Source organism: Phoca vitulina, unplaced genomic scaffold (assembly GCF_004348235.1).
Source record: "Phoca vitulina isolate PV1807 unplaced genomic scaffold, GSC_HSeal_1.0 scaffold56, whole genome shotgun sequence".
In the NCBI taxonomy this organism is placed as follows: domain Eukaryota; kingdom Metazoa; phylum Chordata; class Mammalia; order Carnivora; family Phocidae; genus Phoca; species Phoca vitulina.
This window is the reverse complement of record NW_022589759.1, coordinates 6,649,083-6,665,564: the sequence shown is the minus strand read 5'-3', so window position 1 is coordinate 6,665,564 and position 16,482 is coordinate 6,649,083. Positions and strand designations below refer to the sequence as shown.

General features: G+C 54.8%; 1 protein-coding gene across 2 annotated transcripts in view; it reads left to right on the top strand.

The window, feature by feature from the left end:
- The window catches only part of CMIP (c-Maf inducing protein), a 227,274-nt gene that overhangs the window by 135,003 nt on the left and 75,789 nt on the right, over window positions 1–16,482 (top strand). For both annotated transcript variants that reach the window (XM_032389851.1, XM_032389850.1), the window contains exon 2: window positions 5,853–5,978. In XM_032389851.1, coding sequence (XP_032245742.1) covers window positions 5,853–5,978 — 126 coding nt within the window. The remainder of the gene's footprint in view (window positions 1–5,852; window positions 5,979–16,482) is intronic.

Below are 16,482 nucleotides of genomic sequence, written 5' to 3'. Positions count from 1 at the left end.
GTCACCCTACTCCCTGCCCATTCTGACGTGGGAAGTCTGACAAGGTGCCCTGTTTGGAATGGCAGCTCTGAGGGCCTTTGAGAGTCCCTGAGGGGCCTGATGAAGGCCCTCCAGGCTCTGCTGTCTTGAGCCCAGATCCAGCATTGAGGGGACACCAGAGAAGAAGCTCATCCCAGAAACAGAAGCAGAAGCAGAGTGTTGTCTTCCTGGTTTGGCAGAGACCCAAGACCCCCCCAAACTAGCCCCTCATCAATCCTCAGAGCAAAAGGACAAAGGCACCCCAACCTTTCCTCAACCCCCATGGGCAAGCAGCCTCCCAGGAGCCCAGACCCTGGCTTGCAGACTTCTGGGACCCCAGTCCCCCTGCACTGCAGTCACCTCGTGGGCAGTTGGCGGCCAGGGTAGTCCCTCTGAACTCACCCGGGCCAGAGCATGGCTTCTAGCAGGACCCAGCGAGACTCGGAGCCCAGGATGAAGGCCCCCTCAGCCTTAGCCAGGGCTCCCCAGGTCTTTTAATATCTCTTTAATGAGAGCAATTTGGCAATGACGTAAAATATGCTCTTGCCCTTTGTCCCAGTAATTCCATTTCTGGGAATCTGGCCTAAGGAAATAATCCTAAATATAGGGTAGAAAAACATGTTTCACAAGGATGTTCATTGTGGAGTTGTTTATAGTAGTGTAAAAGGAAACAACCACACTGTCCATGGTTTGGGGGAGCTGTGATAAAATAAAGAGCAGCCAAATGTTTTATAGCCACTAAATGATAGTTCTGGAAATTATTGTCCAGAATATAGGAGGCGCGTGTGATGTAACATTATGTAAAAAAGAAAAAAAAAGAAAAAAGAAAAAGACAAGTTACAAAATCATATGTACCATATGACTTGGGCTCTGTAAAAAAAAATCATGTATAAAAAATCCTCAGGAAGGTGATATACCAAAGTGCTAATGAGTGGTCTTGGCATGATTTTATCTGAAAGGTTGCCTCCCATTCATCATCTTCCAAATTATCTATAATATTCACGCATTGCCTTTCTTAGGTTTGAGTTATAATTTACATTCAGGAAAATTCACCCTTTTAGCTTGTAGATTTGTGAGTTTTGACAAAGGTATATAGTCAAGTAAGTAACTACCACCATGATGGAGATACAGAATATTTCCATCACCGCAGAAAGATCCCCGTGCCCCTTGGTAACTGGTCCCCACCTGCGCCCCGGCTGCTGGTGACCGCTGGTCTGATTTCAAGCCCTGTCGCTTTGCTCATTCCGGAATGTCATGTAGACGGGAACCATGCAGTTTGCCTCGCTTTGCTTCTACGTGTAGAAATAACTTAGTCTGCTTATTGTTCTCTTAAATGTACCTCGCAGAGCTGGATTTCCTGGCTTACCTCAGGTGGGGGAGAATTTCATTTTTCCTTTTCATCTGACTCAGCCTTTACCCCATGTAGGAATCTCCTCCGCTGTCGCTCTGATCATCATGTTCAGATTACCAGGGAATTATCAGTTATCTGTGAAATCGTCCCAGCCGCGCGAAAGTACCTAGGGCGAAGGAGGTCCGTGGTCAGCACTGGCTCACACCTGAATCTGAAGAACAGCATTCGGGGGCTTGCGGTCCCAATCCGTCCCCTCTCCCTTGCAAGCCTCCTGGGCTCCCGTCTAGGCTCTGTCCGGGAAGATGACCCTGGGGGTCAACAACATGCAGCAGTTCATTCATTTCTCTTAATGAACATTTAATTTTAGGACAGTGTGAGAACATACAGGAAAGTGACAAAGGTGGTGCAGAGTTTCCATTTACCCCAAACCCGCCCCCTTGGTGGTTAACATTTCACAGAAACATGGTACCTTTGTCACAACCAATGAACCAATATTGATATGCTATTATTAAAGCCCATGCTTTATTCACTTTCGTTCGTTTTTACCTAATGTCCTTTTTCTGTCCCAGGACCCCGCTGGGGATCCCACAGTGCATGGAGTGGTCAGTCTCCGAAGATGCAGGCTTCTCAGGGTGGGGACGGTTGCTCAGACTTTGCTGGGTTTTGATGAGTATTGGTCAGGTGTTTTGAGGAATGTCCCTCAGTTGGGGTTTATCTGATGTTTTTCTCATGGTTATGCTGGAATTACGGTTCTGGGGGAGGAGGACCCCAGAGATCAAGTTTATTGTTTCTCACAGTAGTTCCTTTTATTGGGCTTTTTGGAATGTTCCAGATGCTGTGCTAAGCCCTCGACAGATTGGATCTCCTTTAAGGCTTCTAATAATCCTGTCTATTAAATTCTCATTTTACCATTGGATGAAATGGGCTCAGAGAGGTACAGTAACTTGCATAACGTCACACAGTAACAGGCTCAGACACCGGTCCTGTTGAGTCTACACATTTTGCTTTTAGCCAGTGTTGCGTCCAACAGTGGGAAAGCAGTACATCTGCTATTAAAAACCAGTACGTATTTATTTATACCCAACCTTTCCCCAAAAAGCCTGTGTTGCAACTTCTAATCAAGGCCACACTGAGGCAGCTGAAGCAGGGTCGTGAGAAAGGCAGACGCAGGCGGCTAGCAAGCCCCGCCTCCTGGGAATGGCCCACTGTCAGGAGCGGTCATCTTCTGGAACATGCTGCCACGGGCTTGGTGCGAGCCTAGGGCAGCGCAGGCCCCAGGGAGGCTGGTGGGAAGCACAAGCCTCGAGGCCTCAAGGTATGCTTCTAGAGAGACGAGGCCGGCCGTTTGCTTGGTCTGAATAATCAAGTCCTAATGATTTTCGGGATGGGCCTTTCTTTCTTTACGTGGTGTGGTGTGGTCTGGCAGTTTCCACATGTGCTGGTGGCCACGTCGTAGCTCATGTCCTCTGGCCTCTGGGTGTATCGAGGGGTCGGTGGGCTGGAGTTTGGAGGCCGAGCGGACCCTGAAGAGGGAGAGAGGTGGGTGTGGGCCGTAAGAAGGGCGCTCGGCACATCCAGTACCCAGGTGCCGTTGCTTCTTAAAGCAGATTTCTTTTTTTAATTTATTAATTTATTTTCAATTTTTAAATGTGATTTTTATTTTTATTTTTTATTTTTAAATGTTTTATTTATTTATTCATGAGAGTCAGAGAGAGAGAGAGAGAGAGACGCAGAGGCAGAGGGAGAAGCAGGCTCCCCGCCTAGCAGGGAGCCCGATGTGGGGCTCGATCCCAGGACCCTGGGACCATGACCTGAGCCGAAGGCAGACACTTAACGGCCGAGCCACCCAGGCGCCCCTATTCCTTCTTTTATTAAGAAAATAACAATCCGCTTCTAAATGCCAGGGTCTGTTTGGGCACTTGGAACAGAACAGGTGGAAATTCTTGCTCCTGGTGCTGGAACACGAGCAGGGGAGACAGACAGCAGCAGCAGACAATAAATATTTGAACGTGGGTTCAGAAAACAAATGTATAACCCACCCTCCAGACCCCTGGTTTCGCCGATACCCTCAGGACAAGATGTGCTGTGAGAGCCGAGTCGCTGGTGGCAGAATGTGGAGAGCATGATAGTGCCCAGCGTGCTGGCATAGGGTGAAGGGCGAGGGGAGCCCGCGTGCTTGCCTCTGGGATGTGCCAGCGTAACTGCCGCGGTCCGACACCGTGGCTCAGTGGCTACGGCGATGGGCGCCGAGAGGTGGGCCCTGCGCCCGTGAGAAGAGCGGGATGAGTTTGGCTGCCATCCCGCCCCCCACCCCCCAGCAGCCTTGTTGCGCCGCCTGGCCCCGTGCAGGAGCTTCCAGGCTGTTCCTGCTTCTGCCCCCTCCTCCTGAGGCTGTCCCCCCTGCGGCCCTCCACCAGGACCCCAGGCTGGACCCGCTGGTCCCTCTGGGAGTGGCTGCCCGCCTCTCCAAGGCATTTCTTACCTGAGTCTTCCTCCCTTTGGCCTTCTGCTCCTCCCCGAACATGCCCAGCCTGTTCCCACCCCTGGGCCTTGGCACGTTTCCTCCACCTCTCCGGGGCGCCGCAGCTCTTAGCCCCGTGGGCACCCTATTTGGAATCTGAGTGCAGCATTTGCGATTTATTTGCTTGTTTTGTTCATTTGTATCTCTTTGCGCCATTGGGCTCCTGTCTCATCCACGGCTGTATCCCCAATACCTGGCCTGTGGGCCTGTAACATAAGAGGCACCTAATAAATACATCAGATGAATGAATGAATGAGCAAACTGATTGATCAGTCTCTTATTTCCTGAGCCTGGTGGCCGATCACATCAGGGAAATTTGAGGCACCTCATGCCCTCAACCCTCTCCCCCTCCACCACCTCCACCGCCACCACTGTGTCTCCACTTTGGCAGACGGAAATGGACATTTAAAACCTCACGGAGGTCCTAAATCCTGATGGTGAAATGAACTTGTCAGGCCATGGATTTCAAATCGCATCCCCTCTTGCTTGTGGCTCAGCAGAGTAGTTAGGGCACCGATTCCTGAGTCACCAGCCCAGTTCAGCCCTGGTCGGCCCCCTTCCTAGCTGGCTGAACGTGGGCAAGTCGCAGGACATCTCGGCTTCCCCATCTGTCCGATGGGATGGCCCTGGCACCTGCCCTGTGGGACTGTTGTGAGGATGGAAGGAGAGAGTGCTTGTCCCCTACCTAGGGAGTGCTCGGCACCCGTCAGGGCTTGGGAGATGTTACCTATTACATTCTGCCTTTTTCGCTATGTGACACTCGCCCCTGATTCTGTTCAAGTATGGCCTCCTGCGGTCAGAGTGACAAGGACCCTGCTGGGACCTGGTGACCAGTGCATCCCCCTGGCTCCTGCTGCCTTCTCTCCAGGACAGGGGAGCTCACTCAGCAGTGAGCAGTTGTGAATTTCTCTCTCCCCACCCTCACCTCAGCATTGACCAATGGTAGCTGTTACTGTTCTTTCTTTCCGCACAAATTGTTGAGCCCTTGCCACGTGCCAGGCACTGGGGAGAGAGGGCAGGGACCAGGACAGACATGGGCCTGACCTCCCCGAACTGCAGCCTGGCCAGGAGGCAGACATCAGCAGGTGACACACAGTATCAGTCCACAATAATTAAATAGGGTGTGGGGAGCACCGAGGGTCCAGGGAGGGATGTGACCAGGTGGGTTATAGGGTCTGGAGGGTAGCAGGGCCCCCCGAAGTCCCTGTGCACCTGAGGCCTGGACAGTAGAAGAGAGGCCAGGGATCAGGCCACAACCTTTCTGGGACAAGGGGCAGGCTGAGTTCGCAACGCCATCGGAGGGTAGGCTGTGGGGAGTGCAGATGATAAAAAGAAAGCAGGTGGGGCTAGAGGAAGGAGCAGGTCCTGACCCGTTGGGCCTGGCGAGGGTGGACGGGAGTGTGGGTTTCGTGCTTGGGCCACTGGGAGCCGTGGAAGGACACTGAGCAGGGAATAAGGGGATTGAGTGTGCCGACATGGAACGTGGCCCTGGGTGCTGGGTGGGGAGCACACATCTGTGGAGGGAGATAAGACAGGGAAACCGGTGGGGGTCTATGACTGCTTTCTGGGCAGGAGAAGGTGGTGGCTTGGCCATAGTGAGGGCTGGGGAGATCCAGACTCTGCCCTGTGCTGGGCCCCACAGATGCCCAGAGGAACACTGCACAGGCTTTGCCCTCAAGGTGCCCCCAGTCCAGTCCCGACTCTGCACCCCTAAACATGTGGGCAAGTTTCCACCATGACCTGTTTCCGCCAGCTGGGAGGCTGCCAGCCAGGAAAGATGGAATTCCTTTGGTTCCCAGAGTTGCCCAGTGTCTGTACCAGTCTGCTTGTTGCCAGGGTGGGGATGTTTTCCGGAACCTTCTTCTGAGGCATGGATATTGTAACCAATGTGTGTCTTTTCTTTTTCTTCTCTTTTTTCTTTTTCTTTTCCTTTTTTTTTTTTTTTTTTTTTTTTTGCTGCAGCCAACTGGGTACATGGAAAACTCAGTCTCCTACAGCGCTATTGAGGACGTTCAGCTGCTGTCCTGGGAGAACGCCCCGAAGTACTGTTTACAGCTCACAATTCCTGGGGGAACGGTCTTACTGCAGGTAGGAGAAACAAACATGAACAAGCAGTTTCTTCTGCCCTGCCCCCTATGCCCTCACCTCCTCTTTTCCCTCAGAGGAAGACAGCCAACCACCAGGAGGAAAGGTTGTTTAGCCTAGGGTGCTTTTTTCTCCAACATAAGAAAGGTATAGGGGAAAGGAAGAGGGAATGTGCACAGACTGAGCTCCTACTGCATGCCTGCTCCAGCTCAGGAGTTTTATATCTTATGCTTTTTTTTTCTCTTAACAAACATGAGAAATAGGTCTTCTGGTCTCCATTTTACAGATGAGGAAACTGAGGCTCAAAGCCATGTTGTTAGGCCTTAAAAGGCTATAGAAAAGCAAGTAAGCAATGGGTGCCACATTTTGCTGTACTTCAAGTGAGGAGGAGGTTCTTCTTGTTGGTCTAAGTCCTGAGACTCTGTTAGAAATATGAGCTGTCTCCTTGGGAAGGGGTGCATTTTGTGTGTATCGATCAGGGCTGTTGGTTGGAAATGATGCAAACATTCAAACTCTGAAGCAAAAAGAATTTGAAGCTGTAACTATATTAAGGTAAATGGAAGTCTAAGAGAGGCCTTCAGGCATAGTTTGATCCAGGAGTCCAATGATGCTAATAGTCAGTGCCTCTCTCTCTCTCTCCATCTCCTGGTTCTGCTTCTGTGTGTTGGCTTCATTGTCGGGGAGGGTCTCTCCGTGCATGGGAAAGATAGACTTCTGTCCTTTTAAAAATGTGAGAGCCTATTTTCCTTTTGTATCTTTCTATAAAATCTCATAAAAAATTCTGATTGGCTCTGCTGTAGTCCCATGCATCCCAGGGAATGCCCTACCCTAGGTTACATACCCACCCTTGACCATAGGCAGCTGTGTACTCTGATAGCCCTACCAAGACCTTATGGTCGGGGAGATGTGGGTCCACCAATAAAAGAATTGTGACAGAAAAAATTGCTGTAGTACATATACGCGACATGTTCCTTATCATTTCAGGCAGAGCCATCCCAATTTCCAGCAGGGACCCCAAGTCAGAGACTCCTCATTAGAGAGAATGCACTCTCTTTGTTGGGAGAACAGGCCTTTCTTTTAGGAACAGTTTCTTTCTGTCACTCCAGGGAAACTGCCCTGAGCCCAAAGAGATGCTTCCCTAAAACATGTTTCCAAAGTGGCCACTAGATTGTGTAACAGCGTTCCAGCCAAGAGGCACACAGTTCAGCCTCTGAGGAATGCGGGCCTCAACGAGCTGACTGTAACAGCTAATTCTTTAGAAAAATCCTGTTCTTTACTGTCATCTTTTGGAGGACACCGAAACCATGCCTGCCTGTGTGTTTTCTTCCTGACTCTGGCACCCTCCACACCCGGCCATCTTTCTTTCTTTCTTTTTCTCTCCTCTCTTCCCTCCTCACTTCCAGCCAGCAGAGTTCTCCTGTCTGTCCTCCCGGCCCACGTGGGCTGGGGCCTGAGCAGCAGAGGAAGATTCAGGGGGGCAATGATAGGGTTCTGTGAAGAAGCTGAGCTGGTCTGTGCCCTGTGCTGGGGGGGTGGGGAGGCAAGTGAGCCCCTCGGCCCCGTCCTTGAAGAAGTCCAGGGCCCTCCAGGGAGCAGAGCTATAAACACATGGCTGCAGAGACAACAGCTAAAATAGAGGCACGTCCCGGAGGACGGGGAGCCCAGAGCAGGGAGTGACTCACTCGGTCTAGGGGTTCCAGAGAAGGCTCCCCGGGGATGGTGACGTTACAGCTGGGTGTAGAGGGGTGAGTAGGAGTGTGCCAGGATGCGGGGCACGTATTCAGGGCAGAGGGAATGCGGGTGCAAAGCATGAATATGGGAGAGGGGGAGGTACGTTCAGGGCTCCCTGGATGTGTCCAGAGCTGTTGGGTCATAGCCAGATCTTACTGGTCTTGTTGGCTGAGTGAAGAAGCCAAGGCTATGTCCTCAGGGCAGTAGGGAGCCATTGAAAGCTCTTAAGTGGTGAAGGGAACAATGGAGGGATCCATCTAGTTGCAGGGCAGAGAAGGCTGAATATGGGAGTGTCAGAGGGAGGCAGGGGTGGGGAGGGGAACCTTGAAATTGTCCCGCTGGAGGATGGAGGGCCCTGAGCCCCCATCTTCTTGGGTGTGTTGTGGTTGGTGCTTCGCCAGCAGGAGGGCCTCATTGCTTCTGGGGTTGGAGGGGGCAGTGTATACCCCCCAGGAGGGCCGAACATCAGGGAGGCTTGGAGAGATGGGGGTTGCCCGGCAGTGGAATGTCCCTTTAACCCAGGCCGTGGCTGCAGGCCGGCTGTGATGACTCGCCTGGCTGGGGCTGCATCCGGCAGTGGCCTCACGTCAGAGCTCCCCCTGCCGAGCCGCCAGGCGGGCCTGCTCCAGCATCCCCCTCGCTCGCTCCCTCACTGGCCCCCCCCCCCCCCCCCAGCTCCGGCTCCGTGGACAGAGGCTGGAGCAGGAGAGCAGGACTCAGAGCTAGGACGGGGAAGCAGACGCAGCCCTCTACCCCATTACTCGGGGAACCCAGGTGGGTGCAGCACCCCCCTCCCGCCTCAGTCTCTCCTTCTGCCACTTCCATCCACTTCCTTCCACCTTGCTTCCTTCTCATCATCACCCTCCTCCCCCCTCCTGTGATTCATGGGTGGCGTGTGGCCATCTCGTGCTGTAAATGGCTTCTGAGTTATCTTGGGGGTGGGCTTTGGGCTGGGAGGCCCCTGTGACGGTGAGGCGGCTAGGGGGCACCTGGAGCCCCAGGCTGGTGCCCTGAGGGGCCAGGCACGTGCGCCTCACATGCCCTTGTGACAGTCGGCGGGATGCTTTGCTCTGGGTTTGTCCTGGTTCAGGTGGCAGGCCCCCGAGGGGTGGCATGACAGAGCAGTCCTACCTGCTGTGGGTGGAGGAAGGACCGAGAAGCGCCCAGGTGTGCCCGGGGGACAAGGCCGACGGGACGAGCTCTGTCTGGGTGCTCCTGGTCGGCAGAGGATGAAGATGCCTTGAGTCGTGCTGTCCCGACAGCAGCCACGGGCCACGCAGGGTGCCGGCATTGTAACATATTACGTCAAACGAGGAATGCAGATCCGAGGGCCACTGGCCACATTTCCAGTGCTCGGTAGCCGCCTGGACCTAGTGGTTGCTTATTGGGCAGCCCAGATGAAGAACACCTCCATCATCACAGAAAGTTCTGCTGGATGGGGCTGGACCCTAGCACTTTTCATTCTGACCCCGTGCTCCACGCACTGCTTCCCTGCCGGAGGAGGTAGCCTCCCAGCGCCGGAGGGTCTGGAGTCTTCCAGCATCACTGAAGAGGGTCGTGTCCCGCCGCACATGCGCGGCTGTTCTCTACCTAGGAGTGGTGTCGGGGCTGCAGGAGTCCCCACCCTCACCTGCCGGTCTCTCGCTCTGGGGGTCTCTGTCAGCTTCTCCATATCCAAGTGAATCTGTTTCCTCCCCTCTCCCTCTCTCTTTCTCTCTCTCCCTCCCTCTCTCTCTCACCCACTCTCTCTTCCTCCTTACCTCTCCCCCCATCCCCCTTTCCCTCTCCTTCTCTTTCTGTCCCTCTCTGTCTCTCTCATTCTCTCTCTCTCTCTCCCTCTCTCTATCTCTTGCTGTGTTTCGCTCTCTGCTTCTCTTGCAGTTTCTTTTTCTCTGATGTCTTTCTCCAGGCCTCTCTCCACCCCAAGCCCTTCTCTCTGTGCCTCTCAACTTAACTCCCTCTGTGCCTCCTCCTCCCTGTTGTTCCTCCCGCTCCAACCTCCATCCCTCTCCCAGGGGCCTCCTTACAAAGCTGCTTTGTTAGAATTTGAATCGGTGCCTCACTCAGACCCCTGGGAGCTGACCTATCCGAGTTCAGGGAAGGTTAAGAGCCGCTCTTAGGCCAACGTGCCTTCTCCCAGCCCAGAGACACCGAGCACTCTGCCAGCAGGTCGAGTCACCAGACAAAGGCGCCAGCCTCCCAGCCTGGTCCAATTGGTGTGTTTCTGGATGCTTTGTGTTTTTCAGCATGAGCTCCCTAATGCCATGTTATTAGAATCCCCGGGTGCAGAAAGGACCTATTTATCTTCTTTACCCCCTTAACGCCCTTTGTGCTGGTGTTTCATTGTGAGGAGGTAACTACATAAGAACATAAACGGCCCGATGAAAGCATCCTGGGGGGCTCCTTGCCGGCCCGTGGGGTGGGGTGGCCAGCATTCAAGAGCCCCGTGGTGCTGATCATCTGGGGATCTCGGCCTCGCGGTTGGGTGTCCGCCCATCCATGGGAAGTAGACAGGGCCCCCTGCTCTGTTTCGGGCGGAACCAGAACAAGGAGACTCTCCTTTCCTGATGGTCTCCGAGACTGGCTCTTCTCCCGAGAGGATCTCCAGAGGCCAGGCGGCAGGGGCAGGGACAGGGTGGGTTCCCTTCTTACTGGAAGCCGGCGAGAAAGACCTTTCCGGTCTGAAAAGCACGTGCTGTTTTTTCCCTAAGAAGTTGGGCCAGGAAGGAGAACTTGGGAACAGTCACCCACAGTGCACCCTTGGCTGTTTTTCTCACCTCTCGAGACAATACAACAATGAGAGAGAACTTGGCAACTTTCGAAGAGGAAATTAGGCAGAATTTGCCTGGAACAGGGCCCTTCCAGTATTCGAAAGATTTATCGCTAGGAGAAGTTGGCGCTGGCCTGGGCAGGCCTGCCCGTTTCCAGGGGCTCTTTCCCATGCTTGAATCTAGTGACCCTCAAGACTCTGAGCTATGTCCCGTGTCCCGTGGGGCTACGTCGTCCTGGCTTGGCTGCCCGCACAGCAGTATGGAATCTCTGTGCAGAAACTCGCCGTGTCCCCCGGGCCAGAAGCAGCCCAGGCCACTCTCCCTTTCATTGGAAGGCACTTAAAGATGCCTGCGCCGAGATCCTGGACATCCCCCAGCAGCCTCCGTCCTTCTTCGAAACTAAACAGACCAAAGGAAGGAGTAGTTCATAGCCCACCCTCTCTGGCTCCATCAGTGAGAGATGCGCCTCCCCTCTTCCGGAGGAAAGTCCTGGTCCACCCTCTTGTTTGTGGGTTGGGGCCTCCTGGAGATGGGAACTGGAGCCAAGTCCTTCCTCCTCCCCTTTCACTGGCATAATGCCTTCAGATTCCCCAGCCCAGTTCCTGGAAGCCTGGTGGAGCCCAGGCACGTGGCTCTCATGTTCAGGGTGGACAGCCTGTGTGGTCAGACAGACCCGAGTCCCCGCCCAGCTCCACCGTGCTCTATCTGTGTAGCGTTGGGCAAGCAGGAATAACCTCTCTGGGCCGATGATTTATCTGTGAACTAGAGTCATAAGACCTGCCTCCTTGGACTATGTGAGGATCAGTGTTATTACGTGTAAGATACTTAGCACTGTGCCTGGTCACGGTAGGTGTTCAGGAAAAGACCGCCATGATTATTTCTTGGTCTTAATCAAATACGCCTTCGGGAAGAGAGGGTATCAAGGCTGAACAGTTCCCTTGACGTTTTACTGCGCATGAAATTTTCTTCAGTGAGCAGAATGGGTGATGCTTCATCCATCCATCTAGCTATCCACCCACCCAATCCATTTATATATCTGTCTGTCCACCCATCTGTCCATCCATCTACCCATCTATCATCCATCCATCCTTCAGTCCTTCCACCCACACATCATCCATCCATCCATGTATCCATCCGATCATTCATTTGACAAGTCAGCCAACCTTTCACTTAACAAACATCTCTCGGGGTTTTGTGGACACAGTGGTGAATAGTCACACATGGTCCCCGACCTCACAGAGCTCACAGCCTGGAGAGAAAGAACAACAGTGAGATGAGCAATTGCAAGACTATGGTTCTGTTAGATGAGGCATCATCACCTGACTTGGTTGGGGATGGTGAGGGGAAAGCATTTCAGGTGAGCCCTGAAGAGTTAGTGAGTCATTCAGCGGGCAGTGCTGGGGGGAGTGAAGGCAAAGTGCCCCCGGTGGGATGTATGTTTTGTGTAAAAGCCAGATGAAGAGCAAAGCCAGCCAGGTCATGCTGGATTGTGCTACAGTGACGAGCAGCCCCAACTTCTAAGTGGCTCAAAACAACAATGGATTATTTCTCACTCAGGCTGCGAGTCCCCCGTGGGTCAGCTGGGAGCACTGCGCATGGAGCCGGCACCATCTGGAATGTTGCTGGTTACCACGGCAAAGGCCAGGGCCCCTGCTAAGTAGTGCACCGCCTCCCAAGGGCTTCCACCAGAAGCAACGCAGGTCACGTCGGCTCGTGCTTTGTTGGCCAGAGCCAGCCCGTGGCTACCAGTCCTACCACGTGCTAGGAGGAGAGCTGGAAACGTTGGGGGAGGACGCTGATGACACCCAGCAACTCTGGGCCTTGGTTTGCTCACCATGGCAGGGAGGGATAGGTTGGGCTAGAATTGGCTCCTTAACCCGTGGTCTGTGTTGTGTTCCGAAACTGCCTGTGTGTGTGTGTGTGTGTGTGTGTACAAATGGGCACCTTACTCGGATGTGAATCTTTAGCTTGTTTCAGTCTCTCAAAGGGTTTCAGGTTCCCATAAATCCCCAAAAAACTGAGAACTCCTGGACCAGGTGATCCTTGAAATCCCTTTGAGAGCCTTCGATTCACAGAGCCTCGTTTGTTAGAACAGCTGCCGCCGCCAGTCTTCCTGCAGGTGGAAGGAAGGTGGCCATTCCCCCTCCCGGTTGTGCTGGGGCGTAGTGGGCCCAGCAGGTGCGGTGGGACACGGTCGCTGTCTCTGCCTGGACACCTGGACGGCACCTCCGCTCTTCGCCTTGGTGTGAGGAGTTTACTGGGTGGACTTTGTGACATCAGCCTCACCCAAGAGGGGGCAGTTCCCCGGACCGGACTCGGCCTCCTTTCCCAGTCCTGTGGGTGCGACCGATAAACCGCCGGGGCAGGATGGGGCTCTGAGAATAGCAGGAAGGAGTGCAGGGAAGCAGAGGAGGGAGGGTGGTCCCAGCTGAGGTGCTGCGGGAGGCGAGGGGTTTCAAAGCTCACAGAAGAAGGGGCGTGTGTGCCAGATGAGGAGCCCGGGCAGTGAGGGTGACGGTGTGCTCAGGGGCAAGGCTGGGTCAGCTCCCGGGGCGGGGGAGGGGGCCCTCCCACCTGCTCTGAGCCTCAGTTCCTCACCTCAGAGGGATGCATGCAAAGCACTGTGCTCCATGACTGGAAGGTCACGTCAGCCGGTGTGACTGCACCGAGGGATCTCAGTTCGGGCCCGCGCCGCGGAGAGGCAGGTTCCCGGGCGCGTGCTATGGACGGGGAGGTCCAGAGTCACACAGCTCTTAGCTGGGATCTATCAGCTGCTCCGCTGGACCCAAACCTGCCTTCTTCCCGGAACGTGACGCCGACCTCCGGTTGAAACACCCACAGGAGGATGGATGTGGCCGGGCAGCTGGGTCGCACAAGCCAGGGGGCTCGCGCTCTTCCCCGTGAGGGACTTGGAACGTGCAGGGTGTTCTTCCTGGAAGGTTAGGCTGTGAGCCGAGGTGACCAGGGCAGGTGAGATGGGGTTGTGTCCCTGCAGACACCCTCCTCCCCTTCTAGACCACGAGGCCGCTGTGAAAGGCAGGACACAGGGGACCCAACTGAGACCTGGGGACAAGGTCCCGGGCGCCAGGGCAGGAGAGGAAATCTGTGTGGCCATGCCCGCTCAGCAGCAGGCTGCCGCCCACTGAGGTCTGGGCAGAGCCAGACTGCCTGCGGGGGATCCCAGGAGGACTCGAGATGTAACCAGGAGAAGCCGCAGCCCTGGGAGCTGGCTGGCTCCTTCAGGAGGAGCAACGGCACAGAGAGTGCTTTGGAGCATCCATTTGTGAGCAGGAGGAAGGGTCCAGTGGTGCCATGCAGATCAGTCAGGACTCCCAGATGTAAGCAGCCAAAATGGACTCGGGCAGTCGCCAGCAGCAAAGGAATATGCTAGAAGGATTGACGGGAGCCTGGAGAACAGGCTTGGAAAACGGACTAGAGCCGAGGCAGGTGATGGGACCATGTCCCAGCCAAGCATTCACCTTTGCAGGGTGACACTGCTCTGCCTCATAATGAATTCTTCCCTCCGTCGTCCTGACGTTACTTAGCTGCAGCCTAGATCACCTGCTCACGCTCAACCCAGACAGGCCGGGGACCCCCTTAAAGATCCCTACCAGGGGCTCGCACGTCGGGGAGGTCCCCAGAATGGGGATGGGCTGCGCCAGGTTATGAGGGAGACAGGTCTGTGTTGGACAGGCTGCCGAGGCAAAGGAAGGGGGTCGCCGTCGACTGCTCACGACCAGGGCTCCGCTGTTCGTGTTCGTTCGTTCTTGTGCAACCAGCCCTGACCGCACCAGCACTGCTACTCAGCGCCGGTGATTTGGGAATAAGATTCTGCCCTCAGGGAGCTCACCGTCCACTCATTCATTTGTTCGTTCATTCATTCAGCAAGTCTCGCTCGGCCACCCGGTGCCCCAGGTCCTGGGGATACGGTGGTGGTCACACAGGGACACGTGTGTGCGGGCACTGTGCTGGGGCCAGTGGGCACAGAAGAGGGACGGATGCACTTCTCCCCCTCTCCTTCCTCCTGTCTTCTCTGTCTTCCTTTTTGTCCTCACTTGGCCATTCAGTCCAGCGAGTGACACATAATGGGCACTGCCCGGGCCCACGGTGCTCCCTCAGAACCAGTAGAAGAGCCCAATCAGCCCCAAGCCCGTGTGGCCATACCTCCCATACTCGTTTCCCACGGCCGCTGTGACAAATTACCACAGGCGTAGCTGTCGGAACAACACAAATTTATTATTTGTTCACGGTTCTAGAGGCCAGAAGTCCAGCACGGGTCCCACTGGGCTAGAATCAAGGTGTCAGCAGGCTAGTTCTTCTGGAAGCTCTTAGGAAAATGGGTTTCCTTGCATCCTCCAGCTTCGGAGACTGCTGGTGCCCCTTGGCTTGTGGCCAAATCCCTCCAGCCTCTGCTATCTGTCCGACTCTCCAACCTCCTCAGGACCCTTCTGATGACAGCGGCTCACCCACATAATCGGGAATAACCTCCGCATCTCAAGGTCCTTAACTGACTCACATCTGCGAAGCCCCTTTGCCGCCTACGGTAACGTATTCACCAGGATCAGCGTGTGGGCCATCTTCGGGCGTCCCGTATCTGGCCTCCCACACCTGCCCCTCTCTCTGGCGCACTTGGTGTGTGAGAGAGCACAGACTGGGCGTGTGCTGGGGCCGGCTCATACTGGCCAGTTCCAGCTCCTAAGAGCCCATCCTACTAACCTCTTCCAACTCTGGTCCAGGGTGGCCCGGGATCGGCCAAGGCAGGATCGTTTATAGCCCCAAGGGTGGCTCGTGCTGTGGTCAGGCTTTCTTATTCTGGAAAACCTGTTGTTCCACATTTATCACCACCCCACTGGCCGTGGCTGCACGGATCCTGAGCCCCACAGTTTGTAGAGTGTCTGCACGTGCCAGGCACGGAGCGAAGTAAGCACTTTACAGGGATTATCTCATTGTTGGGGATCTTTGCATCGCTGTCCCTCAGCATGGAGTATATTTTATCATCCTAATGAACAGGAATTGTCACAAGACCACAGAGCTAGGTCAGCACTGAGAGGAGGTGACTCAGCCACAGACTCTCTGGGGTGCTGCTGGTCCTGTGGCAGACTCCCCTTTGGCCTCCCACCTCCCCAGTCAGGTGGCGCAGGCTCTGTGTCTTCGGGGTACTTGAACCCAGGTCTGTTGGAGACTCAGCCATTGCAGAGGTCCCGGGATCACACAGACGCTGTCCCCGGGCCTGCTCGGGGACAGAGGTGCAAACTTGCCTTGTGTCGGTGGGCTGGTCTCAGTCTGAGATTTGGAACGAGTCTCTGAGCTTGCCCACAGGAGCCCGCTACCCCGCCGTACTGGCCACTGAGCTGGTTCATTTGTTCAAGCCCAGAGATTGCCCCAGACTCTGCCCTGGGAGAGCAGCTGAGCTTCATCAACAATTTGGGTGGGGAACCTGGATCCCCTGGACAGAGGGGGACCCTGAAGTTGGACCACTTGTGCGTGCATGTGTGTGTCCGTGTGGGTGGGGAACAGAAGTTGGACTTTGATGCTTGGAAAGAGGCTCCGGCCTTTGTGAGAGTCCCTGGACCATCAAGGTCGGGGTCAACTTGGAGCAGAGGGCTGTGGGGTCAGGCGAGAACAGACACTGCATTTCTGCCCTTGGGGTTGGTCAGTGGAAAACTTGGAATGCCATAACTATGGTTTACAGCATGAGTCGGACTGCCCGGGTTCAAGTCTTGGCCCCGCACCTGCTGCCTGTGAGCCTGTGGGAAAGCTCCTAACCTCCCCTAAGCCTCAGTTTCCTCATTTGTACCCTAGGGGTGACAGTGCTGAGGGTACCAACTTCCCAGGGTAGACTTGCGAGGACCCACCAAGCCAGTCCACGCGTGGGCCCTAGCGCTGACGCATGGGCCTTCATGAGAGTTGGCTGGGCCTTCCTCGGGCCACGTTTTATTTGAGAGGAACTAATGATGGTTTTGGTGATGACAGCAGTGACCGCATTTGTGGGTGACCACCTGCTC